The sequence below is a fragment of the Centruroides sculpturatus genome, unplaced genomic scaffold (genome assembly GCF_000671375.1).
Source record: "Centruroides sculpturatus isolate CEXI.00-Female unplaced genomic scaffold, Cexi_2.0 scaffold178, whole genome shotgun sequence".
Lineage (NCBI taxonomy): Eukaryota > Metazoa > Arthropoda > Arachnida > Scorpiones > Buthidae > Centruroides > Centruroides sculpturatus.
Window position 1 is genome coordinate 603,574 of NW_019384433.1, and position 27,637 is coordinate 631,210.

The 27,637-nt window shown below is 27.2% G+C and overlaps 1 protein-coding gene across 1 annotated transcript in view; it reads left to right on the forward strand.

The window, feature by feature from the left end:
• Positions 1 to 222: 222 nt before the first annotated feature.
• Positions 223 to 27,637, forward strand: part of LOC111619811 (voltage-dependent calcium channel type A subunit alpha-1-like) — an 82,513-nt gene continuing 55,098 nt past the window's right edge. Inside the window, exons 1-2 of the mRNA XM_023361631.1 lie at positions 223 to 648; positions 21,347 to 21,631. Of these exons, the coding sequence (XP_023217399.1) occupies positions 21,369 to 21,631 (263 nt within the window). The 5' untranslated portion in view covers positions 223 to 648; positions 21,347 to 21,368. The remainder of the gene's footprint in view (positions 649 to 21,346; positions 21,632 to 27,637) is intronic.

A 27,637-nucleotide genomic window follows, 5' to 3' on the forward strand; every position in this document is an offset into this window, starting at 1 on the left:
TAAAAAATTAGCAGAAAAAATAAAAATATTCGTTAATTAAATGCAAGAACATTTAATGTAATATAGCAAGATGGGAACTTTCAACATGGTTGACGCGGAAGGTAATTGACATATTGAAGCGTGTACGAGTCGTAGATATTTTGACAGTCGAATAGGGATGTCAGATTTTTGTAGGGAAGGTTTTCAATAGGGACAACATCAGGTGTCATCAAGCAGGCGCCCGACTTACCTGAGGCGGGGTAGATGGAGCTGCACGTGTCCGCGGTTGCCAAGCAACATCTGTGGCAGCTGCTCGACCCTTCTCCACTCCGTCATTTCCTAGTATATTGTGTTGCTCAGAAAATGCTAGAGTTGCTTCCCTTAACCGGATCGTCGACTTTTTGAGGAACCGAGGATATTCTTTCGCTCGAGTTGGTTGTAAGTCTTGAGCAGTTGCACCACTCTCACCCTCTCTACCAACTAACGGACCTGTTGCTAATCTGAGACTTTTAAGGTCGTTTAAGAGCGTACGTAATCCCGTAGATAGTGTTTTTTCCATATATTTGTCGACTGTCATACAACTGTCGGATCCTGAATCGATGAAAAATAAGGCTCCGAATTAATTATGTGCCTTGTAACCTGGATCAAAATCCATTAAGCTATTAAGAGGTAACTTTTTCTTTATGTACGAAACTTATTTTTCGGTATTTAAATGACTAATTTTTGGTAAATTTGATGACAGATTTACATCTTGACATTCGAAAAATAGCTTTAAAATTTCTATTTAAATAATTAAAATAATGCCTTGATATGAGGGAGTTGTTTAATGCCTGAATTACACGCATCATCAAAAAAATTCTATCTTGGAAAAAGTTTAAAAAATAAAATAGAAATAATCCCGTTCTTCTAATAAAAATTTTAAAGTCATTTTTTTTGGATTTTTCAGAAGTTTTAGTGTCCATCGTCATTAAAATAAACAACAAAAATGCTTCCATTAAGAATATTTTTTGCAGATTTTGTTCTTTTTAAAATTATATTTTTTCAAATGCAAACGAAAAACTGTGTGAAACAAAATAAATTTTTATGTATTTGCATTATCTTAGAAGATATTTTTCTTAATTTATTTTTAATAATTAATTCAGGTAATAATTAGATGGAGTTCTTTGATTATATTTGAATAATTAGTCTGAAATCTCTTCAACTTTCCTCTTCTGATTAATTTTATTTCCTCTTAGTAAACAAGTTAGTCATATTACTGATAAATTTAATACACGTGTACAACAGTAAGTTATGACGTATAGACTCTCCTGTACGAAATAACATTAAAAAATCTTAAATCTTGTCCCTACAAGTCGTAAAATATATTTTTTTCTAGTTATAAATTGAGTTATATATGTAGATCGATGATGACAATTTTCAAATTTCAGGGACTCTTTCAGTAAATTTTAGTCTTAGAACTGAAATAAAATTTTAAAAATTGTATAACCATTAAAAAATGAGTTCAAACCCATCATTTTTATAGGATTTTTAAAGAATATTCCAGCTCTATTTATGATTCGCTTCACTTTACCGTTCGACTTTTTGGTTTATTATACTGTACATTAAATGGTCCCCCCTTAGAATGCCCAAATTAGAATGATTAAATTCACATTTTTGCACTAAAATATATGGATAATGTCTACCTAATAATCTTATAATCCGATATATTTAAGTAGTTTAAGCTGTAGCGACTCGTTGATATAACATTACGTATCAGAAAACAAACAACATATTTAAAAAATACGTGTATGGCTGGCCTAAGTGAGGTTTCGGCGTTAATTAACGTTATTTTTATGTTAATACGGTGTATGTGGGTTACCATGACTATTGTAGTATGATGAATTGCCAACTCCTCATCACCATAACGTTACATAAATTACACTATAAATTATTTCAGAATGCATTAATTAAAGTAAATTATCTTAAATTATAATAAAAAACGATTATTTAATCTGTCTAGAATCTAATAAAAGTAGTTTTATGAAAAAAAAATTATTTATTTTTCTGTTTAAAATCATCTTTAACTGGAATCAACCACTTGTTGATGCTCTCATTCCTCCTCTTGTTCAGTTTATCTAAGATTGATTTCAAATTGGTTATACTATTTACCAAAATCTCTTCCTTAACTCGATTAAAAATTAAGAAAAGTAATTATTTGGAAAAGAATTAAGATTTAAATCGAAACTCTATTCCAGTTTCCATCTTCTGTTGATTCTCTCAAAATTACATAAAATTTAATTGTTGCGTTTCTTGGCTTTAAAATATAATTTGAAGAAGATTAACGTTGCGGATAGAAGAAGGAAACACTTTATAAATGATGCGATTAGAGATCTTTCTGCCCAATTCATGAGGTATCGAACTGTCACTAATGATCGATATCTACGACCGAATTCATCAGATGATAGGAAGCAACAAGTAACCTTTGACCTTATTACTCTCGGGGTGTTTACGAGGTCTTTAACGTGTATTTTGGAAAGCAAAGGTATTGGATATCGTATATTCTGTAAGCTTCCTAATCTGCTCAATTTTCACTTAAGCCATCGCTCCAGAGTAAATCAACAAGCATCTCGCGTATCAGTTCTATATTTCGTATTTTTATAAACATTTTCTGTTATTTATTGCCATTGAAACATAAAAAAATCCCCGATTTCTACGTGTTTTCATCTCTTGTATTTCATAAAATGTGAGTTAAACAATAAATTTCGACGTTGTGCTACTTATTGAAAGAAAGGAAAAAGGAGAAAAAAGGTGGAAGAAATGCAATTTTCATGACTATTTTTAATTTTTAAAATTTTAAAACTAAAAATACTTTTATATATATTTCAGCATTTAAATTTGTTTTTGATATTAAATATTAGAGAAAAACTAACTTTTTTCTAAGGATTATTTATGTAAAGAAGTGCCTAAGATTAGTTATGATGAGGAGGAGAAGAGAAACTCATCTTCTATATTTGCTAAGAAACAAGAAGAAATGTCGACATCCAATTGATTTTCAATATTCTTGCATCTCAAGGTATACAGACAGATGTTAGAAACATCCAGATCAATCGGTCAAACAAGACTAAGAACCTTTCGTAACCCATCTGTATGGTATCTCTTCGAGAGACTCTTCACCCTTGTATATATTCCGATACCTAGGCTATATTAAGATTATTTTTTTCTAATAAAATCTTAGCGTATTTATTATTTTAAGAATATTTTAAAATAATTTACACTTTACTAGACCATTCTGTGAATATTTTTAAGTTATTGTTTGTAAAATAAAGCAACGTGGAAGATTCTAAAATTGAAAAGAAACGTTTTTCTTTCCTTTAATTACTCGCTAGCCTTTACTCCATCCCAGTTTAACTTAAAGACAGAGTTATATACCTGTGCAGCGCATGTATTTATATAAAAATAACTTAAACGAGAAATTGGAGAATTAAATTATTTCTAGCAGCTGCCATTTCTCTAGACGAAAGCAAAAACTTTCGTTCCTGCTCGATTCTTTTTCATTTTAAAATGGAAATTTTACAACATAAACTAAAGTTTTACGGATTTAAAAGTAAGTCTACATTTTAAGAATATATTTTTACATATTTATCATATATTAAAAGTCTCATTAGTAAAATTAGACAATGTAAATCGAATTCTATCGGCATCCTCCAATCTATTTCCGATGTTAATCTACTTTTAGTGCGTTGTGAGTATTGAATTCCCATTCTTCGAGTGATCGCGAGCTATCGGTTGAATATTATTATTTTAGAAAATTAGTCATTTTTTTAAAAATTTAAACATTATTTTAAATTAATTTACTACTTTTAGAGAAATTAGATAATGATAGACATATAAAATTATTTAGAAATCGGTTTAAAAACCTTAAAGTTATAGACAAGCTTGTTAAATCATTATGTAAAACCAAGCTGTGCTATTGTTCGTAGGTTATTATACTAGTGCAATGGTAATAAATTTCTTGCCAAAAATGTCTGGCTAGAGCCTTATTCATGTTGTCAGTTTGCTATTCCATCTGTTACCATGGCAACGTGTATGACACATCATCCATCTGTCTATCCGGGGATACACTTCGCAATAACAAGAAGGGTTATCTTCCAAGGACAGGATAGACACTAATTAGTGAGGAGTCGCGTTGTTATTACATTTATTAAGAGTAAATTATTAGATAATAACATCATCTGGAGGAAAAGATCTCGGTAGGAACAAAGAGATATCTGAAAATGTCAAAGAAACATATTTCCCACTTTCCAGCTAAATTTTAATAAGCAGCTTCGTGTAGGGTCTTAAAAATGGCTTTGTAAATTGATCGTTGAGAAGAAAATGAGTTTTTATGTAAAATTTATTAGAAAATATATAAATATTCTACATCAGTTTTTTTATTTAAAAACAGCGTTAAAGTTACATTATAATTGCATATTGCTTATACAACGAGTAAGGTTCCAAGAATAGTTTCATACAAAAAGTTCACAGAAATGACAAGAATTGAAGGATAAGATTCTTTAATGAATGTTTTTGAAGGTGTTTCTAAGAAATTTTATTCGGTTACGAAGTGTTCTTGGAACTTCTTTGCGTATTGCACTTCCTGTACAGATGGAGAAAAATCAAATAAACTACAAATTGGCCATGAGGAACATCTTTACAGATTCACCAAACGAAAGGATTTACAAATCTCCAGGGTCTACACCCGTTGAGATCTTCGGCAAAAATACAAACAGGAGCAAACTAGATCTTATCAAAGAAATTAAAGAATGTCCAGAAAATTGTTCAATATTTAAGATCATTCACATCATCTACAGAGTTGAATTATAACTTTCAAACTTATCAAAGTAAACGAACTCGGTTAAAATTCGATATCGAAATATATTTTAAAGTTGATTTGATCGCTCTAAATTTGATTAGCGAGTTTCTGAAGTCGAAATTATTTTGGGAGAAACAATATTTTTCTTTATAATTTATGCAAATTCCAAAATTTTGATAAAATTACATTTCGTAGCAAGTGAAAATAGAGTGAATTGTAACATACTTAAATAAATCTAAGGATTATTTTAATTAATCTTTATTCTTCTATACTGTAAGCCTTTAACATTCGCGATTGAAAAGCAACATTTCTCTGCAGGAAGACTCTAAGAACTCCTGGCAAAAAGTGTTGGTTTGCTACTAAGAATCTTAAAGGTTGGCAATACAGAAAAACAAGAATTAACTAAACTAATCTTCACATTATTAAGAAGATTCTATTGGGGACGTAACATTCTATTGAAGAATTCTTTCACTATTTCGTCCTCACCTTCTCCGATTCTTTCTTTCTAGTTCTCTAAGGTCTTTTATATTATCAATCCATCTTTTTGTGGTCTTCCTCTTGGTCTGATGTCTTTCATTTCTTTCTTGTAAACTTTCTTTGGCTTCCAATTGTCTTCTATTCTTCCACATAGTCCATCCATCCGAACCTTTAGGGTTTTTATCATGAGATGTGCATCATACAGTTGATACAGTTATTCCTTTGTTCTAATTCTCCATTTATCTAGTGTGATACCATTGATAAGGCCAAAGATTCTGCTGAATATTATGATTACAAATTATTCAAAGAGAAAATTTACAAATTTTTAATGTGAAGAATTTTGCAATATTGTAAGAAATGTATTTACAATTTGAAATTTTAGTTAATTACCTAAAAATTTTCATAGATTTCATTAAATATTGTGATTATTTCGTCTCTTTTTTGCTTCCTTTGTATTAATGGATTTTATGCGAATATACGCGTATATTCTATGACACAAGTACATATAAGAATATATAATTTGAATAATCTTTAATATTCAGCAGTTTGCAACAGAAACAAAGCTTCTTTGTTTCGCTCCAGTGAATAAATTACATAAGTGCATTGCTAGCTTCGTTCTTTTCTTTCAAAAATTCCTTTAGAAAGAACTCAAATGAACAATTCTACTTTAAAAAAAAGCATTTCGTAAAAAGAAATCTAATTCATTGTTGTATTATAATAATTTTTCACTAGAAATTTTATATTAAAAAAGGAAAAAAAATTACTTTTAGTCAAAAGTAGAAAAATAATTTCATATAAAAATTGTGTGTGAAGTCTTTAATCAATTTTAATGAAAGTTGCTTTTATTCTTTCAAAATTCATTTAAATTTCGAAAGATGAAGCTTTACTAGAAATGATTATATAGATGTAAATATTAGTAAAATGCGAATACACAGGGTGGTCCAAAAGTCAGTTGACCACTATACCACTATAGTTAACCGTATTGTTTGCTTGAATTTCTTGCAAACAATACGGTTAATTAACTTTCAAGTCACCTTATAAGTAGAAGGTCATTCAATTTTAGCAATAATTTAAAAATATATTTATAAAAAATTGATAAATTTATTTAAAAGAATACAATTTAATGATGGAAATGATACTATTTTGCAATAATTTGTAACATGTAAAAAGCAGAGAAATAACTTTCTAAAAAATATTAAATTCTTGATTAAAAAGTGATGTGAAAAATAGGAGAAAAATGTTTTGTTAGAATGCACTTAGCTCGAAAATATCCATCAAATATCAGCAAAAATGTTAAAAAATTCAAAAGAAGTAAAGTGGGATCATTGTCAGACAATAGTAAAAGATAAATCCTAGTTGAAAGCATTTTATCAAAGATAATACTTTACAAGTAAAGAATAAAAGGGGAAAAACACTTTTTAATGTCAAAAGGCAAAAGATCTCTTAAAACTTTACAAATAAGTATCGTGAAAATTCATGATATAAAGAAAAAAAAAACGAATTAGATTCAAGTGGAAAAGATAGAGAGGTGGAGAGGTAAAAAGGGTAATATTTTACCTTTTTAGTCAATTTATTTTGAAAAATTCTGCTAAATTTTTTCTAAAAAAGCATCGTGTAACAGAATAAAAATCCCATCTGCAAGAAATTCTTCAGGGAGTCTATTTTGTATGAGACATAACGTAACATCTCCGTAAAGAAATTTTTTAATATTAAAATTAAATTATTTATTAAAAAATTTAATGCAAACGCTCTAAAAATATTTTATTTCTTCAGATTAAAAAAAGTTAGGAAAAGAAATTCTTCGAAATTTCTATATTATGTTTTTAAACTTAGCAAAATCTCTTAGGAATAATATTTAAGTTGTTATTTTAATGTGTTAAACGTGATTAATAGTCCATAATCTGTAATTGTTTAAATGAGCAAAACATTAGAACACGAGAACATTAAAAATATAAAGAGTTGTCTAAAAGTCAGTTAACCCTATTGCTTGCAAGCAATTTATTATTTTTGATGAGAGCATAACTAATAAAATATTCGAATAAAACAGTATTCATATGTACAGTACAACGGTTAACTGATCTTTGGGCCACTCCGTACAGTCGTTAGCATTCGAATTTTATGCAAAAATTTAAGCGTAATTTGCTTTATAATGTAAAAATTCAAGGTTTATGGTCTTAGAGATTATATATATTTAATTTTAATAAATAAAATCACAAAAAACATTTAAAAGAAATCACTTTTCCTTCTTTGAAAATCGGTAAATGTGATTTAAATTCTTTTTTTCTAAAAAAAATAATCCATTTTTGAAAAGAATATCCTATTTATTTTTTATATAAAAAATCACGAAAATAGGTTATCAACGAACTGATAAACAATCTGGATGATATTTTATCACATTTCTAAATTAGATTGCTGATAAATATCAGTGGACGATCCATTGGATTTCAAGAGGATGCTTCTCGCAAATCATGTTCACTCGCTTATTTTAAGAAAAATGTGAATATAGGCTATTGTATATTACAATTTCTGACGAAATTAGCAATAAAAAGTTTTTAAGATCAAGTATATTATTGCTGAAACACCTGTAGAAAGAAAAGGTCTAGATATATGTTGCCAACAGTTGGTGATGGATGAGTGGGCTCTTCGGGGAAACACGTGAAAAGTACGACACATCGGGGACATCCCCTCCACCAAGATGGATGACATTCGACATTTTTACGTGTAGACATGACCCGTAATTAATAAAATTCTAAGTCCAGATCGATACGTTTCTGTCGCCAGAAGCCATTTCTCTTCTGTGATTGATTTCAAAGTAGTATTTCGTTTTTTTTTTCTTTTTTTATGAGTGGTCTTCATTTTGGTACACTGATTCTCTCATTACGGAATTAAGTATTGAAAATATATTTAATTTTAAAATTATTCATTAGTTTTAAGTTTTATTCTGTAATTAAATTTGCGAGAAAAATATATTTTATCATATATTCTGGCATCTCGATATGCCAGTTTCAATGCTATTCTGTGGGTAAGGTAACAAGCAAAGAGCGAAAGACAAATGATTTCTCTATTTATTTATTGGATTAATTTATTTTATAGAAACTTTAGGTTTTATTTATAATTAAATGTATGAGAAAAATATATTTTATGTACTTTGGCAGTTAGTTATGCCAATTTTTATATCATTTTCTACAGATTGAATGACAAGCAAAGGGCTAGACTTGTTACGATGTATCAGTTCAATACAGGAATAATTTGTTTCTGCTGTGGAAATTTTAGTTATATTTTTATATTAAATTTAGGTAAAGCAAGAATATTTTAAGATGTATTCTGGCCGTTTGCTGTGTTAATTTCAATGTAATTCTGTGCATTGGATAGCAAGCAAAAAGCTAATTTCATTCGAAAAAACAAGTTATTCCTCTTTTTGTTTATCGAATTAATTTCTTTAATGAAACTACTTTAATTGTTAATTGTTATTTTCACATAAACGGATTTAATTATCGTTAAAATCCAACAATACCATTCGATACGGTCGTATGATTCTGCATCATTAACACTTTTAACGCCGTTATTGTCCGAAACAATGATGATGTGTTATTGGCATGCTACCTCGTACCGATAATTATTACGGGAATATTAAAATGCCACTTCTATCATTTTATTAATTAAAAGTAAATCTCGAAAATTAAGTCACGATGGAAAAAAATCCTGAGGCTAAAAAGATTTGAAGGTTTGCCATGATGTCGAAGAAAATTTTCAACGCTTTGGCAATTAATACAACTTCTTTTAAAGTTGAATATGTAGTGATGCGGAAAAAGGACCATTAACGTGCAGATGTAGACCAATGCTGTATAATAAATATTTTAATGAGACTAGGACCATTGGGTTTATACGTTATATTGATTTTTCCAACTGAAACTTTAACTTGTTGCTTTCTGTAAGATGAAAAAATAATCTTGAAAGAAGTTCAATCTGAAAAATTATTTCTGAAGCTTAGATTTTTTATTAAATTAATTATTAGAATTATTTTATGGTGACTTAATCCTACTGTTTCAGTTCTTTGATCCTATTTATCCTCAGAAGGAGCAACAGAGGAAATAGACACCCATTTTTCTTCCTGTTGTTCCTATTGTTACTTTGTATATCTGGTCTACTGATTAGTTCCGTAATATCTATAAATAATTTCAAAAGCATGTAGTATATACTGAATATCAGGACTCTTACTTGATGTGTGAATATTTAGGGGAGACCGGGGCAAGATCGGCATGTTAAGCTTTACTTACATTTTGTGTAATAAATACTGCTGTAAACTGAAAAAAAAGCTCTGCATATTGTCTATTGGAATGTTGCCTTACTATAGAACTGGTTAAAATCAGTTTGGAAATAAAAATAATTAAAATAATTACAACTTTACAAGAAGAGAGAAATTGACGAAGTTGCCCCGGGTATAGGGGCAAGATCGGCAACTTCTCTCTTTTTGTAAAGTTGTAATTATTTTAATTATTTTTATTAAAGTTGCCCCTGGTATAGGGGCAACAGTAATGGGGCAAGATAGGCACGTATATAAAATTATGTTATTAACAATGTATAAGTTGGAATTCACTATTAAAACAAAGAAATACAAATCCAACACCCATTTAATATTATTACAACGAAATGCAAGTTCAAAGACATATATACATGAATAACAAATGCAAACATGTTTTCATTTATCATCTGTTTGATTTTTATCCTTTGCTTCTAATGTGGCTTTATGTTGCCGATCTTACCCCGCTAGTCATGATTTCGAAACATTAAGTACAACCCTGAGAACAGAATGCCAAGCCACGATCTGGCCACGTGAATAAGTTGAAGTTACATCCTTCTAACAGGAAAAGTAACTTTCGTTATCATGGAATTATAACAAAACCTGCCAATTCAATATAAATGGAAAAAAAATATTATATGGAATTGAACGAAAATGAAAATTTGCTTGATAATTCAACTACGCTTGTTGGAGAACAATAAAAACACTACACTCAACAAGCCACCAATAAAACTCAACTGCCTAACCTATAACCAAAGTCTCCTTTTAATTTGTTTTTTAAAAAAAGCGCTTGACAAACTTGCCCCGCATGCCGAAGTTGCCCCGGTCTCCCCTATATCACAATCATTGAGGATCTTGACTATGTATGTACAGTACCTACTTATATGATACCTATATATTTTAAATTAAACAAATGAGATACACGGACAAAACTATATATCATATAGTTTTGTAAGAGACACAGATACCATACGATAAATTGATATATTTATCGTATGGAAATTTGTATATTTATATACAGTTTTCAAGTACAGTACCTTTATCACTATTGGTAATAGATCTGTGGTAAGATATCTTTCATACTGAGTATTAACAATAGGCCATGATAAATTTTTTACTATAATAAGGTAGTAGGCCTATGGTATTTGGATATTATAATTACTTCTTGACCACATACAACTTTTAATTGACTTATAGATATGTCTGTTAAAAGTGGTATATAGTCAAAATATTCGATGGTTATGACGGTAGAAGCTCAGTAGTGTTCAAGATGTTCAGTAGTTAAAAGTAGTACGTGATCAAGATATTTTTAGATTAACAGATAAATAGACAGGCCTGTTAACAGCTGAAATCAGAAGTGCTGAATGTCCAGACCACATCTGACTCGTGATAATCAATGGAATTATACATGAATTGACGAATATTTTGATTAAAACCTCTAAAAACGCTAGAATTTAGGCATGTTTATCGAATAAATTTAAAAATATTTATTTTTTATAGATATATTCGATACATTTAAATAATCCTTCTTTGTAAACCTTTGAAAAACGGCCTAAAATTTATGAATAACAAATCTTATAAATGAAAAATTAATCGGATTAAAGTCAAAATTTTTAATTTGTGATTAAAAAAAACAAATTTTTTAAAAAATGGTATCACGTTAATCCAGAGATTAAAAGGAAAAAGAGTAAATCAAATTAAGTTGTAAATAACGATTTCCAATAAAGATACGTACTGTACTTTAATATTTTTTTATTGGAAATTTTCTGGCAAAAAGGAGGATTGTATCGAGTCAAGCCGTTGCTTAGATACCGTTCTTCCTACGAATATCCCTGGATGAAAAGAGGAGGCTTTGCATGATCAGCTGCATCCTCTTTCATCTCAAGGTGAGTTTTGCATCTGTAGTACCTCTCCTCTTATTACACAACTAGAAGTGTCATGTTCAGATAACATATTCAAGATCTTATCAACTTTGCTTAGTATTTAAACGACAAAATTAAAATATTAAAAATAATAATTTAAATTAAACAGAAAGTTTGAAAGAAAGAAGAAAATTTATTTTATAAATTAATAATCTTTTAATTAATAATAAAAGACAAGAGGCTTTAAAAGAGAATTGACGATTTTAACGAGTAAGACTGATATTTCAGTAAAAAAAAATGCAATAATTTGTAGTTTAATTTTAAGAAATAAAGATATAAAGTTATTTAGATTAAACAGAAAACTTAAAAAAGGAGATGAGATTAATTAATTTTACAAATTTATAATCTTATAAATAATTTTAGAAAAGATAAGTTGTTTTAATTCTTCGTGAAAGAAAAAAAAATGTGATTCCAAGGACCGATTTACTACAAAAAAAAAAACCGCAAGAATTTGTAGTTTAATTTTGAGAAATCGGCACAAATTGCTAAAAGATAATAAGTTCTATAAGTTCTATCAGACGATTGGTTTTAATCTTTCCATTTATCTATTTGGGAAACCATAGAAGTATTAGTCAACAAACTAAACCTTAACCATTGCCGCATTTATCGTGCTTCTTTCCAAGAAGATATCTCAAGTGCAAAATCCGGATAATCCTAGAAAGTAAGAAGTAAGTTTAAATAGAATTTAAACTTTTAATATTTTTTACATTTTTAAAGAAGTTTATCATAATAATTTTATATAAAATACCATTTAAAGCAATAATTCTTGATAGGCAAGTCGTAAAATCGTCAAGGTTGTGGTCTATACATTTCGCTTTTATAAAGCAAATATTTTATTTTTTTAAAGCAAAATTCAGATTTAATATTATCATAAAAATGCTAAAATTGATTTTTCTAAATCCAAAATTAAGTATAATAATTTTTTATTATTTTATTATCCCGTTAACGTGTAAACATTTACAGATTTTTGGTAAGTAAACTTCCATTGATTTGTTCCACTTATCTACTTAATGTTAACATTACGGTTGATATTAGAATTGTAATTTGATCGTAAAGATTCTTAACTTTCTTCATTCTAATCCTACTGCATGAGTAAACAAGAAAATCGACAATAAAGTTTAAAAAATACCTCAAAAATAATTGAAAAAGTTTTATTACATTTGTACTCGCGCTTCGCTTAAATTTGACGCTGTAAATCCTGAAATTTTCCATTATTAAATAATATTAAATTGATAATGAGATGAAGATGCTACAAGAGATATATTTCTCACCATTTGCGAGGTTTCAAATAATCAGTTTTTAACTTTATTTCTGTTTTAGATGATTGAAACCATTCGAATTGCTCGAGTGAATATACGAAATTGAGATACTCTTTCTAAAAAATCTTTTTTAAATAAAGTATAAGCACGTCTTAAACGATCGATTTTACTTATTTGCTTGCTTCTATAACATTATCCTCCATATTAATCAAGTTATTAACAAATATATTAAATTTGTTATAATTAATTTTGCGTCGTACGACTCGTTGCATTCGTTTAATATATTTTATTGGAAATTAATTATATGTCTGATATTAAACCTGACCAAATGATGATTAAGGAAAGGTCATACTCTTCTACTTTACATCAAAAGCCAAAGATGATGTGACTTTTGCATCCGGATTTGTTATAATTTTCTGGATTACCAGTTCATTCAACAGGTAATCTGGAAATTCATCTGTCCAACTATGCGAAGCTAATGTATATATTACATATACAGTGTCTATAAATGCATTGCTAAGCTAGAAGATAATTCGAATTACCGTTAATAAAATATGAATTTCTAGCTTAATTTATTTTAAAATTCACAATTTTCTACTTTGTTCAGCTTGAAGCGCGTTAATTACGAGTGATGGAAGTGGAGAATGCGAAAACGTGTACCACAAATATCCTCATTTTTTTCAAGTATATTGATCAATCTTTCTCACGGTTTTACTTTGTAGAAATTACAAAATAACTCAATGGAAACTACGCGGAGGGAATTAATTTTAAATTATTTAAGTAAATGTACCAGACAAACGAATCAAAGGTGAAAATAAAATAATTTAAAGCAAATCCCATGACGTTCAATGGCGATTAATTAATTCTATTTCTCTATGACTAAGTGTACTGGGAATAACGGAGATCAGGCCAATTTCTCTTGTTTGCTTACGAGCCAGATCGATAAGTTGTCATGCTTTGATAAGCTTATTAACGCCATTATCAAAACCCGTATCGGGTTAATAGTGACAATTTTTATGGTTTGTTTAATGACCGGATCATGTTTATTCCTCAAATAAAAGGAAATTGTATCTCTTTAAAGAATTCTCTTGTTTTTTTTAACCTTCGAAAAACAAAAGGAAACAAAGATTTAACTGAAAGTGCTTTTACTGACCATAACGCAATAGCATCCTTGAAGCACTTCTTAAATTCATTCCAGGAATATTCTAAAAAAATATGCAATATATATTAAATATATTATTGTTTAAATATAAAAAGTTATGTTAATTAATTACAGAAATTTATTTACAAGTATCTTTTTATTAATTGAAAGTCTTTGGAATTCATCAAACTGATCCGAAGAGTTCACTTCATCAAAAGTTTAATCATGTAGAAATACTATATAAGAATTTCCATTGATAAAAAAAGGATCAAAAAAATATTTTTATCAAAATATATTATTTGAATTTTAGTTTTTTTTTTTAAAAAAAATAATATTTATTAAACAAAACTTTCTTTTTTCTTTTATAGCCTAATTTAAAAAACGAAATATCTTTTCAAAATTTTCTTAATGAGGAAGATTACTTTATAAATTAACTTTCATTACTTTTTAAGAAGCTTATTAAAAGATTTTACATATTAATAGATTTATTTAAATATATTTTCTTTCCATTTCTCTCTTTCTTGTAGGAGAAGCAAAAAAAAAAAAAAAAAAAACTTGAATTTTATAGAATATTTTTATATATTTTTAATACTTTTAAGGATTAGAAAGTTAAAATCTCCAAAGCATATTTACTTGTAGGAATTTTTTCAGTCGAATCCAATATTTGCAATTTTTTTATCGCGAAATAATCTAAAGAAGATCAAATTGTACTAAAGGTGTTATTGGGGTTGTGAAGGTAAACGAATTGGCTATGATAGTTAAGGTCGTTCAACCATCAGGCAAATGAACTAAACCCTGTGAACTGATTGAGTTACTATGGTTACAATGTTCTTTAAGTAAACATCACATAATCTGATTTTTAGAAGAATATTGATAATGGAAACATGAATTTTATTTAAAGAGCAAGAATGAATTTATTGTTAAAATGTGGCTATAACTTTTTAATTTATGATAATAAAAATATCTTATATATAACTTTTATTCGGCATCATAAATTGTTTTATGGATTATAAAATTATTAAACGTAATTCGCCATTATTTTTATAAATTTTTTGCCGAATTTTTGTTTTCAATTTAGCATATTGCTATTAATTGTAATTACATCCAGCTATTTTTAGCTTGCTTAATTCAGCAAATAACCATAATAGACGGTCACCTTTATCTCATCTTTTGTGAATCAGACCCATTCGCTAACTAAAGTCTGATCTCCTCTTTCTTATCCTCTCACATTTTTCCTTACTTGCTAGACCCTTGAGTAGGCTCTACCTCGTAAAAATAATAATAGAAGTCTTCTGTAAATCCCGTAGTGAGTTGATACTTCAAGATAATTCGAGAGTCATTAGCACTTATCACCATTTTTCCATTTTATGCTTTATTTAGAATGTAAGGAAAAGCATGGAAAACCATTAAGAAAACCCAACACCGTTGTGTGGGTATCTTAAGCAAATCTACATTCTAAAAATATTCCATAAAAATCAAAAGGAATCATTTCAGTAATAATAAGAAGAAAAATCAAGTAGAAACTCTAAATCTTCATTGATTTAACTCATTTGTTGTTTTAAAGCGTTCATAAATAAATATTTTTATGAAGCACAAGTAAAAATAAAAAATTAAATTATTTAAAAAATGTAAATTTATTAAAGAAAAAAAATATTAATATTTTAAGTAAAAAAAAATCAAATATAAATCAAAATTGTCATCGCTGCTATTTATTGCTTTAAAACGGGATCAAGTCAGGGAAGAGGATGCTGGATAATTGAATTTGGACGTCAAAATGAAAGGATTAACTTTGCAAGATTTTGACAGCGGGTCACATTTAACACCTTTTCTTATAAACAATTTTTTTGAGATTTTTCAGAAATGATTTCTCGATCAAATACAAAAGAAACGGTTCTACATAATCAAATTTCCTTTAATTCTTCAATATTTCTTCTAAAAAATTACTTTCTATTTTTAAGATTTAAAAAATCGATTCTCCAATGATCTGTACTAAGCTTTAAAGCCATTGCAGAAACTACGAAACAATTGGAAATACACAGTTCCTTCACTGCTCGACTGATAAAAAATATATTTACATTTCATTCTTTATTTAATAAGTAAATTAACAAATCATTTTAAATACTTTATAAATAAATTTTAAACGTTTTAAAGTTATAAATACATTAATTTCAATTGAATTTAATTAGAAATTTCCCTTTGATTCAACTAGAAACGTATCATTATCCGCTCGCTGGCGATTTTAATAAGGAATTAAGATTAAATCACAAAAAAGTCGGCTTTGTAACGTATATTTAAAGCGAAAACGGCTGTATTTTGTTAGAAAATGTTATTTAAAATTGATCTTAATCATTTTTAAAATTTGTCTGACTCGAATTTAATTAGAAATTTCTCTGATTCAGCACAGAAATGTGTCATTTATCCGCTCATTGGCGACATTAATGAAGGATCAAGAGATTGAAATGTGAAAGAAATTGTCTTTTTTAATAGTTTTTAACATTTTAAAGTTGTAAACACGTTGATTTGAATCAGATTTAATTAGAAATTTCGTTTTGATTCAATAGAAAAGTATGTTATTTATCTGCTAATCGGAGAAGTTTAATGAAGAATCAAAAGGTGGAAACGTCAAAAAATCGATATTTAAAGTGAAAAATGTTCGGATTTTGTTGGAAAATGTTTGTTTAAAATTTATCTGAATGAAAAGAGTGAATAATCGAAAGGAATTTATTTGAAAAGTATTACTATTGACAGATGGTAAACATTTTACAAAATCAATGTTTGAAGAGTAACTCTTGCAATCCTTATCGATACATATATATTAATGTTCTATAAACATCAAAAATACAAAAGCTAACAACCGGCGAAGATGGAATTAAATTACAATTAAATTTTAATTATTTTTAAGAAAATTAAAATTCCAATCTGGAAACACGAAACCAATTAATAGGAGATAAGAGAATCCCATATGTTGTTGCGTGCTACCCTCTGTTGACAGAAGTTGGAAATGAAAAAAAAAAAAACTATCGTCATAGACATCATTTTCTACTTTAATTATAATTTATTGTAAAATATATTAAAGTATAATTATTATTGGTCTATGATTTCTATTGATTCAGAATTAAGCATTTTAAATGAACAGGAATCATAGACCAGTAACTTTATTTTTACCATTTACTACTGAATCAAAATGCTTAATTTTGATTGGTTTAATTCTTTGGGATAGATTTATCTTTTATGAAGAATGGAACCACCTATTCAAAAGGGAAGGATAGAACCATTGAATCAGCATTAAACCATTGGTTCAAAATGAAACTTTTTATTTTTGTAACTTCCTACACTCCTAAGAATAATTTCAAGAAGTTAAAAGACTAGAATTTCAATTTTAATATAGTTAAAATTTAATTACAATTTAAGATTCTGTTTCTTCTATTTAACTTTTGTATTTTTAGAATTCATGTTTATGCTACTTGTTTCTTATTAATTGGAAAGGCGAAATTAAGTCTCTATTTTATATTCTACAGGCAATTCTCTATACTTTATATTTAAAAACGGTAAACATTTGTTTATTATTTGTGTAAACTTAATTAATATACGCTTTATGTTTACATATTTCATTGCAAATGACATACTTGTCATTAATAAATATAGTGTACATTTGTTGGCATATTCAATAACAGCAACTATAATCTAATATACAAGTTTTCTAAGTATACGTGTAATTTTATCTTTTATACTTAATAAAAATCTGCAAATAAATCCAAATTTTTCACTTAATCTCGACTAATTAATTTATGGAATTCAATATATTAGATTCTTAACTCTCTCGGGATGTAGAAATATTTTATTACGAAGAAAAACGTGGATCGAACTACTTTTTCGGGTAAAAAAAAATTCACATTTTTGATGACCTCTTAAATAATTAAAATTAATAAATTACAATTTTCATAAATGTTATATTGAATCATTGAATAAAGGCATTTTTGTAGATCTTTACGTTATATTCTAATGAAATATAAGCTAAAGATAAGTAAAAAATAGATGATGGAGATAATTTAAATTGTTTAATTATTCGGATAATGTTTAAAACCATATTGAAAGATTATTCCATTCAAATCTTGCTTTCCATAAATTCTCTTATCTTCACGAGAATATATTTTTTGCTCTTCATCCTCTCCATAACACTACTTAAACTAGACATCAGTGGATAAATCCCAATATGTCTCTTATATCATTATTTTTTCACTTGAATTTATAATAAATAAAACGCGATATAAGATGTTTAAAATTCAAAAATCCTTCACAAGTTCAGAAATTAAATTAAATTTGAAGACTTTCGAAAAATATTGAGAATTATGTTGTTGCACGCTTTTATAAAAATATTTGTGTGAAAATTTCAAGTTATTGTTAAAGTAAAAAAAAAAAAAAAAACTTAAAGAATAATCAAATATAAATTAACGAAAATGTATCCAGTACGATGTAGAGTCGTGCCTTTCAGAAATGCAAAGTTGTTTAATGCTGTTTATCAGATTCAACAAAATCCCTTGACAATAATGACATTGTTCCAAGTAAATTTAAACGCTGTAAAGTAGCAATAATTACCTTAAAGCATCTCACCTATGTTAATTCGATGTAAGACCATGAATTGGCATTCAAAGATTGTAGAATGAAGGTTACAGACATCATTTTCTTACAATATTGTTTAATCAATAAGATTCAATGTAAATAATATCGTCATTTTGGAGGATAAATTCTATTTTTTCATCTGCATAATTGGAGAAGGCTCTAACATTCCAATTTTATAATAGAAGTGAAGTCTTTGATTCACGTCTAAGATCTTTCTTATATCCTACGATCCACTCGTTAGTGTTTGAGAAATTGTAGTATTAGGAGGAAAATTCCTGTAATTTTTATGGTGATTTGTATTGGAAGGTGGACATATATATATGTATATATACTGTATGTAATAAACGTCTGCTTATGGTTGCACTTAGGAAAATTGATAAAATGAATAAGGGTCGAGTTGGGGATAGTTTTGTTAGGTTGGTTATTATTGTTTTAGGGCCTCGATTGCTATATCACATGGCTATAAATATTAGAAGATAGGAATATACTGTAGTTAAGCCAGAAGAGATCAGTGTCGGAATTACACTTATTTAATTGATTAAAGAGGATAAGAGGTTTCTAAGGTTAAGATTAGAAGGAAGAGGAAAATGTTATTTTTATTAATGTGATTAATTAAAGAGAAGGATTAAACAAGTTTCTTGTTTTTTTTTTCTCTAGATTCTTTTCAAACAAATGTTTTTCTAAATTATTTTAAATAGCAAATATGTATTCAAAATTGATTCCAGGTGACTACAAATAATTAAAACGGATTAAAAAACATTGTTATTATTATTTTATAGTCATTAATTTAAAGACAAATTACAGTCAAACTTCGATAAAGCGCCACAATTTGTTCATTTCTGAAATTGGCTGAATCGAGTGTTGCTTTAAACCGAGGTACTTTAAATATTAAGAATTATATACAATGATGAGGTCGTAATACATTTATTCCGAATTTGAAAATGATGTGATTTAACGATAAGAATATTGCTTACAATGCAAAATCATACATTTATACTGAAGAGTTCTTTCCGTGAGCGTCCGCAGAAATTTTCCAAGGAGGGCAAAGCTTGGAGACAAATAATTACATTAAAAAATTATTTATTTATTTACTTAATTTTGAGATTTTTTCACAAGAATATTAAAGAATGAAATATGAATAAATTGCATTAATACAAAAAGATAGACATAGCGTCCCATGACCGAAGGTGAATGGTCACATCTCAAATCACTTTTACGATTATAATTTGTGAAATTTTTTACTCGATCCTAGGAAGGGGGCAAATGCTTCGTTCGCCTAAGGACGCTCAGGTTCTTTCTATTTAAAGTTTGTAGGGAAGATGCGATCATAAGCATTCATTGATGCTTTATGAGGTGACACCATTTAGGAGAGTGCTAAATCGAGTTTTTTATCTAAAATTACCAAGAAGTATAGTACATGTAATTTACATACAATTAATAAATTATGTATAATATTATTAATACATATAACATTACACAAAGTGAAACTTCAAGCTTTTACTTTGTGTAATGAAAATATAGATTCTTATGCACAATTCAAGATCCAAATAGTCTTACATTTTATTTATTTATCTTTTTATGGATTCATTCTATGAATTAATTCGCTTTTTAAATTGCTATATAATCGGGAGAGAATTGTGATTCAAAATTTATATAAACTCTAGAGTGATCAGCATTTCACATACAGTAAAAACAGGAAAAGCAAGGGCTAGATTAACACACAAGATTATAATTTAAGACTCCTTTTATTGTTGTTTGTTGAAGGAGATGATCTCTTACATATTGTAACTTAATGCTTCAAGTCTCAATCCGTATCAAGTATTTTATATTATATTACATATAATATAAAATACCTTGCATAAAGTATAAAATGCGATTAGATTTTATACTATCCACATAGAAGACAGGCCTGTTAACAGCTGAAATCAGAAGTGCTGAATGTCCAGACCACATCTGACTCGTGATAATCAATGGAATTATACATGAATTGACGAATATTTTGATTAAAACCTCTAAAAACGCTAGAATTTAGGCATGTTTATCGAATAAATTTAAAAATATTTATTTTTTATAGATATATTCGATACATTTAAATAATCCTTCTTTGTAAACCTTTGAAAAACAGCCTAAAATTTATGAATAACAAATCTTATAAATGAAAAATTAATCGGATTAAAGTCAAAATTTTTAATTTGTGATTAAAAAAAACAAATTTTTTAAAAAATGGTATCACGTTAATCCAGAGATTAAAAGGAAAAAGAGTAAATCAAATTAAGTTGTAAATAACGATTTCCAATAAAGATACGTACTGTACTTTAATATTTTTTTATTGGAAATTTTCTGGCAAAAAGGAGGATTGTATCGAGTCAAGCCGTTGCTTAGATACCGTTCTTCCTACGAATATCCCTGGATGAAAAGAGGAGGCTTTGCATGATCAGCTGCATCCTCTTTCATCTCAAGGTGAGTTTTGCATCTGTAGTACCTCTTCTCTTATTACACAACTAGAAGTGTCATGTTCAGATAACATATTCAAGATCTTATCAACTTTGCTTAGTATTTAAACGACAAAATTAAAATATTAAAAATAATAATTTAAATTAAACAGAAAGTTTGAAAGAAAGAAGAAAATTTATTTTATAAATTAATAATCTTTTAATTAATAATAAAAGACAAGAGGCTTTAAAAGAGAATTGACGATTTTAACGAGTAAGACTGATATTTCAGTANATTAAAGTAAAAATAATTGAATGTCAAATTTAATCAATTGCTAAGTATTTAGACTAAGAATAATAAAAATATTTAAATGTATATTTGTAGGTAAAATATTAAACAAACTGCCATGATTGGTGCTGCAGGAAGTAGACATATGAATAGTAGGAGAAGGGGTTCTTCTCCAAATATTTCTCCACTTTTTTATCATTCTGCCAAAAGCCCCTTATCTCAGCACAAAGAGGAGAGCGAAGATGGAGAAGGCCGCTTATCAGTGCCCGAAATGCCCATGGGAGTTCGCCTTAATAGAAGAAGAGCGGTGGATACTTCTGATCATAAAACTTGCGCTCTCTTGCAAACTAAGTTAAAAGGCCTTAAACTTGAAGATATTGCGTAAGTATATTCGCATCATAATATAATTGTTATATTACAAATAATATAAATCATAATCCTAAAACATTCATTCAAGCGTAATTTTATTATATATGCAATAATTTTAATTTAATTACACTCTTAAGCAATAGCAACAGACGTTGAATTGTAATTATAAGTTATTGTCAAAGTAGCAATATTGAATGCCTAAACTGCACAATAAATTAATAGAAATATAACATTATAGTGAAATCATTTTGCAAGATTCGAAATTCTTTTTCTAGAAGCCATTATGAAAAAAACATTATAAAGCAAATAAAATAAAACAAAATTACATTACATTTATGTTTATCTTTATATAAACAACAAAACTAAAGCAATTTATTTTTTATTCGATTTTTATTATGGCCCGACCTTCAAAACATTAAAAATACATTAAGAGTTTCTAGTTTTTGGCACGAACTAGTAGGATTTATCTATATAAATTTCGATAAAATTTTTACTAAAATTTCTTCTTTATGTAATCATGAAATCATTCAATGATTTCAATATAAAGTAAGTTTCGGTCATTAAAATTCATTTCTCCAACCACCAGTTTTCTGTTTCTTCTTTAAATTCTTCTTTAACTACACTTAATTAATACTCAAGCATCGACACACAGAAATCTTTATAGTGCAGCCTTTTAATTCAAAATTTACTAACGTTTTCAGCCATTTTGAAAGGCCTTCGTCAAGAACAGAACAATCGAATGATTCTGATTTCAAAACCAATATTTTTCTGTCGGTTTTGAAATCAGAATCATTCGATCAAACGTTAGTAAATTTTGAATTAAAAGGCTGCATTATAAAGGTTTTTGTGTGTCGATGCTTGCGTGTTTGTTGTTTTATTGAAGGACTGAAAAATCTCTATTTTAATTCTCAAGGCTCGTAATAAGAGATAAAATAACAGTTTTTGCTATAATTCTACTTTTGATGATGAGCCGAAACTCTTGAAAGTAGAAGAGAATTAAAATAGACATTACAAGGAGCAGGAAACGATGGATTTCTGTAACTGTTTTGATAGAAACGAGAAAGAATACATAAAGCTATAAACGTGAAAAGGTAAATTATGACCTTGTTTTTCTAGGTCAAGCGATATATGTTATATTGCCATTTAGTAAAAGATAGAAAAAATAAAATATAACGATTAAAAGCATTTGATAAATGGACAACTCACGATGATAATGAATCTTTCATTGATTAAATAACTATTTTAATTTATTTTTTAAATTATTGAATTACAGTAAAATTTCGATTTAACGGGCCTATTGGAGAAAAAGTGTGTCCGCTATTACCGAAAGTATATTAAATCGAATGTGTTTTAAAAACATATATTAATAACGAACATAAAATGTATAAGATGCGTTAAAATGTTATTATGATGTATATGTATGAATAAAATATTATTATTATGTACAGTACATCGAATAATTTAACACTCTTTAATTGTTTAATCGAATAAAATATCTAAAAATAAGTAAATAATTAATTTATTTTATATTTTTAAAACAATAAATGTATTTTCTTATTTTAAATAATTTTAATTTATTAAAAATATGTACATAAACATTCAAATTGGAACTAAAATGGCACGTAAGTGGTCGTAATGGCGCCATCTTTTGAGTAAATATTTTGTTACGTATTCTAAAATGTATTCTTATCGATTCTATCGTTAAAATTGGAAGGTATTTTAAATTAACTTGAATAATTTTCGTAATAATTAATTTAAATCTTTTAAAAATATATTTCAATTAATAATTTGCAAAAAATCACATAAGTGCGTAATTTATCAGTAAGTGCGGGATTTATCTTAAACATGATGACGAGAAGATATTAATTAATAATTAAAATTTTTAAAGATCGAATGAAACTATTTTATTTATTAATTATATTAATTATTTCTAAAACTATAATATGAGTTTATTCTTAAATTGTTTATATAATGGAAAATTCCAACAAAACTGTTGTCATGACAACAGTACCACGTGATCGAAGCAACACGTGATTAGAAATAATATTTGTCGTTTGCGTAGTTAATTAAAAAAATTAATAATACAAACAATAAATATTTATATATTAATATATTAAATTTAATTTAAGAGATAAAATTTATAATAATAATAACTATAGCTCGAAGCTCGAAATGAAGATAACATAATGTCTATTCAGCACCTTTTTTGTTTGTAATGCAGTTTTGAAAAAAAAAAAAACTTAAAAATTGATTATCATTAAAAATTATAAAATTAATATAATAATAATTATTATTAGTATTAATTTATTGTATTTACTGAAATTTAAACGTTTATTTAAATTACGTTCGTTCTATTAGTAAAAATTTAAATTTCAACCAATCACATGATCCGTTAAAATTTATTTTCATAATTCGTGGCTTCCAATTGGCTTTCCAATTATAGGAAAAAAAGAAAAAGAAAATAATAATAATAAAAGAAAAAAACTTTATATCGATAAAAGCAGATGTAGACGATCTCTCCAAATATGCCCATCACTGTTACCATGACAACGTGCTTATGACGTCAGAAGATGCGATGTTCAATAAAAGTTCAAAAAAATAAAAAACAATAGGAACATTCTAGATATTTATACTTTATATTTTTATAGATTTTATTTAATTGAGAGGTTAAAATTGCGTGATAAATTTATATAAGAAATTTTTTTTTATTACTCTAGAACTTTTTTCTTCTTTCTTGGTACAACTATGTTAGAAATCCTTTGAGATTATTTTCTAAATATAGATTTGATGTATGGAGGATTATTGGAAAAATCTTTCCTTTTGTTGGTAGCATTTAGGGCAAATTTTTGGATTAAAAAAATATTATTTTTTCTTTTTTAAAAATTTGGTAGAAAGTAAAATGCTTTAATTTTTTTTCCATCAATATTCACACTTTCTCCTTTAAGATTAAATAAATGGTAGAATATTTACTTAAATAAAGATTTTGGCATAAAGTATGAAGGCATTTTAATGTGTAACATAGTTTAATCACACAGAAAATTATATTTCCTACATTAATAACATTATATATCGAAACATATTGCTCATAATATTAAATATTTCGGTAAATAATTAAGAAAACCATTAATTTTTCTCTGAGTGTTTTGTTCAACATTTAACTTTACTTATGTTTATAAGATATAATTTTTCTATCATGTTCACACCTTAAAAATGCATGTATAAAACATATAGAACAAGCCTATATTAATTATGTATCGGTTTTTATACCTATCTTATTAATAAGGCATGCGTAAAAACTGTCAAAAATATCCACACAATTTTTATAAATGTCTTATTAATTATATGCATAAAACTAAATTAGAAATATTACATATTTAAAGAGTTTTAGTGTTTCACATTTTTAATTATTTTTTTGTTCTGCTCTACTATTCATTGGATTGTTGACACATCTTTTTAATTACAAAACATGTGTTTAAAATATAAATTTTAAATATATTTAAATAAACAATTAAGAAAAATCAATTTTATAAGCGTTTGTTTCACACTATTATATTATTATTATATCTATTTTTATCCTGTTCATACTCATAAAATTGCTACTACATGCCTTTAATAAGGCATACAATATATTAACGATTCTACATTCTATATACATCTAATGAGACTATAAAAACTGTTTAAAAATATTAAAGAATATAAAAAAAGTTATGAGCGTTTTTGTTCGACTTTTTTCTTTTATTCTTACGTTACGATCTTTGTCTTCTTTTTCTATTCATAGAATCGTAGATATTATTACGAAAGCACGTGTTAACATGTTAAATACTAAAGTAAATACTTGTAATTAAAAAAATATCAATTTACTGAGTCTATTTTCCCAAATTTTTCTCGTAATCTCTTTGGAATGCAATTTTCAAATTTCAGACCTATACATTCCCACTGTCGTCCGTTTGTCTGTTAGTTCTTCGTTAATCTCGAGAATGTAATTAGACGAACGAAAATCGAAGCCAGATATGAAAACTTCAGGGCCGAAGGCCCTGATTAATTCTATACGAACTTCCTGTCTGAACCGGAAGTCACATGATTGAAAATTTTCTCAAGAACGAAGTTAGATAGATGACCGGCATGACTCGATTGTTATCAGGAGAAGAATGATTGATGTACAGGGCCAAGGCACTAATATCGAAAATGATATGGAAAGCTTAGAGGCCAGAGATCCCGATTACGAACTTCCGCTCCGGACCGGAAGTTCGTATATAGTTAATCGGCGTTTTTGGTAACTTCCGGTATAAACCGAAAGTCACGTGATTTTTTAAAAATTAAAATATTATTAAAAATTGTAGCCCGACATTGTGAAGATGTCACCTTATATAATTCTATTTATTTTTATCCTATTTATACGCCTTGAATCTCTTAATACGTGATAAGACATATGAAAAACGCAAAATCGTTTATATATATCTTATTTAAGACACAAAAACAACGTCAAAAATATTAAATATATAAATAAATAATTAAGAAAATTTTGCGAATGGTTTGCTTTGCTCATTTTTCTCATACTGCAATGACATCAATATTTAATATTTCATTATTTATAGAGTCGATGATATGTGTCTCTACTAAGCGATCCTACGTTTTTATACTTTTCTTTAATAAAATTCTATAAAAATCATGTTAAAAATATTAAATATTAAACAAATAATTAAGAAGAAAAACAAGTTTGTTAGAGTTTTTGCCACAAACTCAGATATGAATCTCAGATATGTGCCTTTAATTATAATGTGAAAGAACGGAAGTGACAATAGATAAGAAAAATATCCTATTTTAGACTTTAATACTAGTATAAAGTATTATAGAGCTTAAGCATAGGATGAGAGAGTGTAATCTAAATAACATGGAAGGTGATTAAACTTGGAAAACCATTTGAACTTATTTGCATATATTGATTGAAGCAAGTCTGTATTTTTCTGTTTTGCTTGTTGTTTATATTTATCTAACAAGGTCATTTATCTAATTATTTTCAAACTAAGTTTGTTGAAGCTTATAATTCTAAAATATACTAAAAATACATATTGATTTTATGATCAAAATCATGATACAGTATATAGAATACTTAATATACTTTAATTAAACAAAGGACTGGCTATTTTGTAAATTATAAGTTTAGTAAACTTAGGAATTATAATTATTAAACTGAATAATTTGAAACTTTGAAACGAATCTGTAATATTTTGCATTAATCTTTTATAGAACAGGATATTTTCGTGAATTGCATTTAGAAATTTCTTATATTTATTATTAATATTTTCTTTAAAAAGTCCTTAAAAATAGTAATTCTAGTTTTGTCATATTTTCATTATTCAACAATATATATTTTTAAAGAGTTAAAACTAAAAATTTTTAGTATTTTTTAAAAATTTCAAATATTTTCAATATTTNTGGTGATTTGTATTGGAAGGTGGACATATATATATGTATATATACCTCTATAGATTCCCTTTATGGATCAATTCGCGTGACAATTGATGTAATATATTAAATATTTATCAGTCTAAAAAAGGTTAAAAGTTGTTTCTCAACTTAAACAAACTTAGAAGAATCTGTCTTATGTGTGAAAAGTTCATTTCTGGCTTTAAATATTTAATAAGAATCCATATTCTGGCTTTATAAACATTACACTTGACACAGGATCGATCCATCGATCGAAATTCTTGTTTACTTTAAATCGCTGATAGGGAGCTCTATTTATTTGAATTATCGTGACAGTTACGAATAATCGTTTCGAAAATTCCTTCGATAAAAACATAAATTAACTTAAAAAAATTGTTAAAAATTCCTTAAATACTATTAAAATATGCGAAATGCGAATTAGAATTTGCTTTAAAGCAATACATTAAAAATAATTTAGAAAATTAAATAAATAAATAAATGCATAATGACAGTTTTGAATTTCAAATTGTAGCTCCATCTGTTATCTAAATAAATAATAATTTTATTAAAATATTATTATTATTATTATTA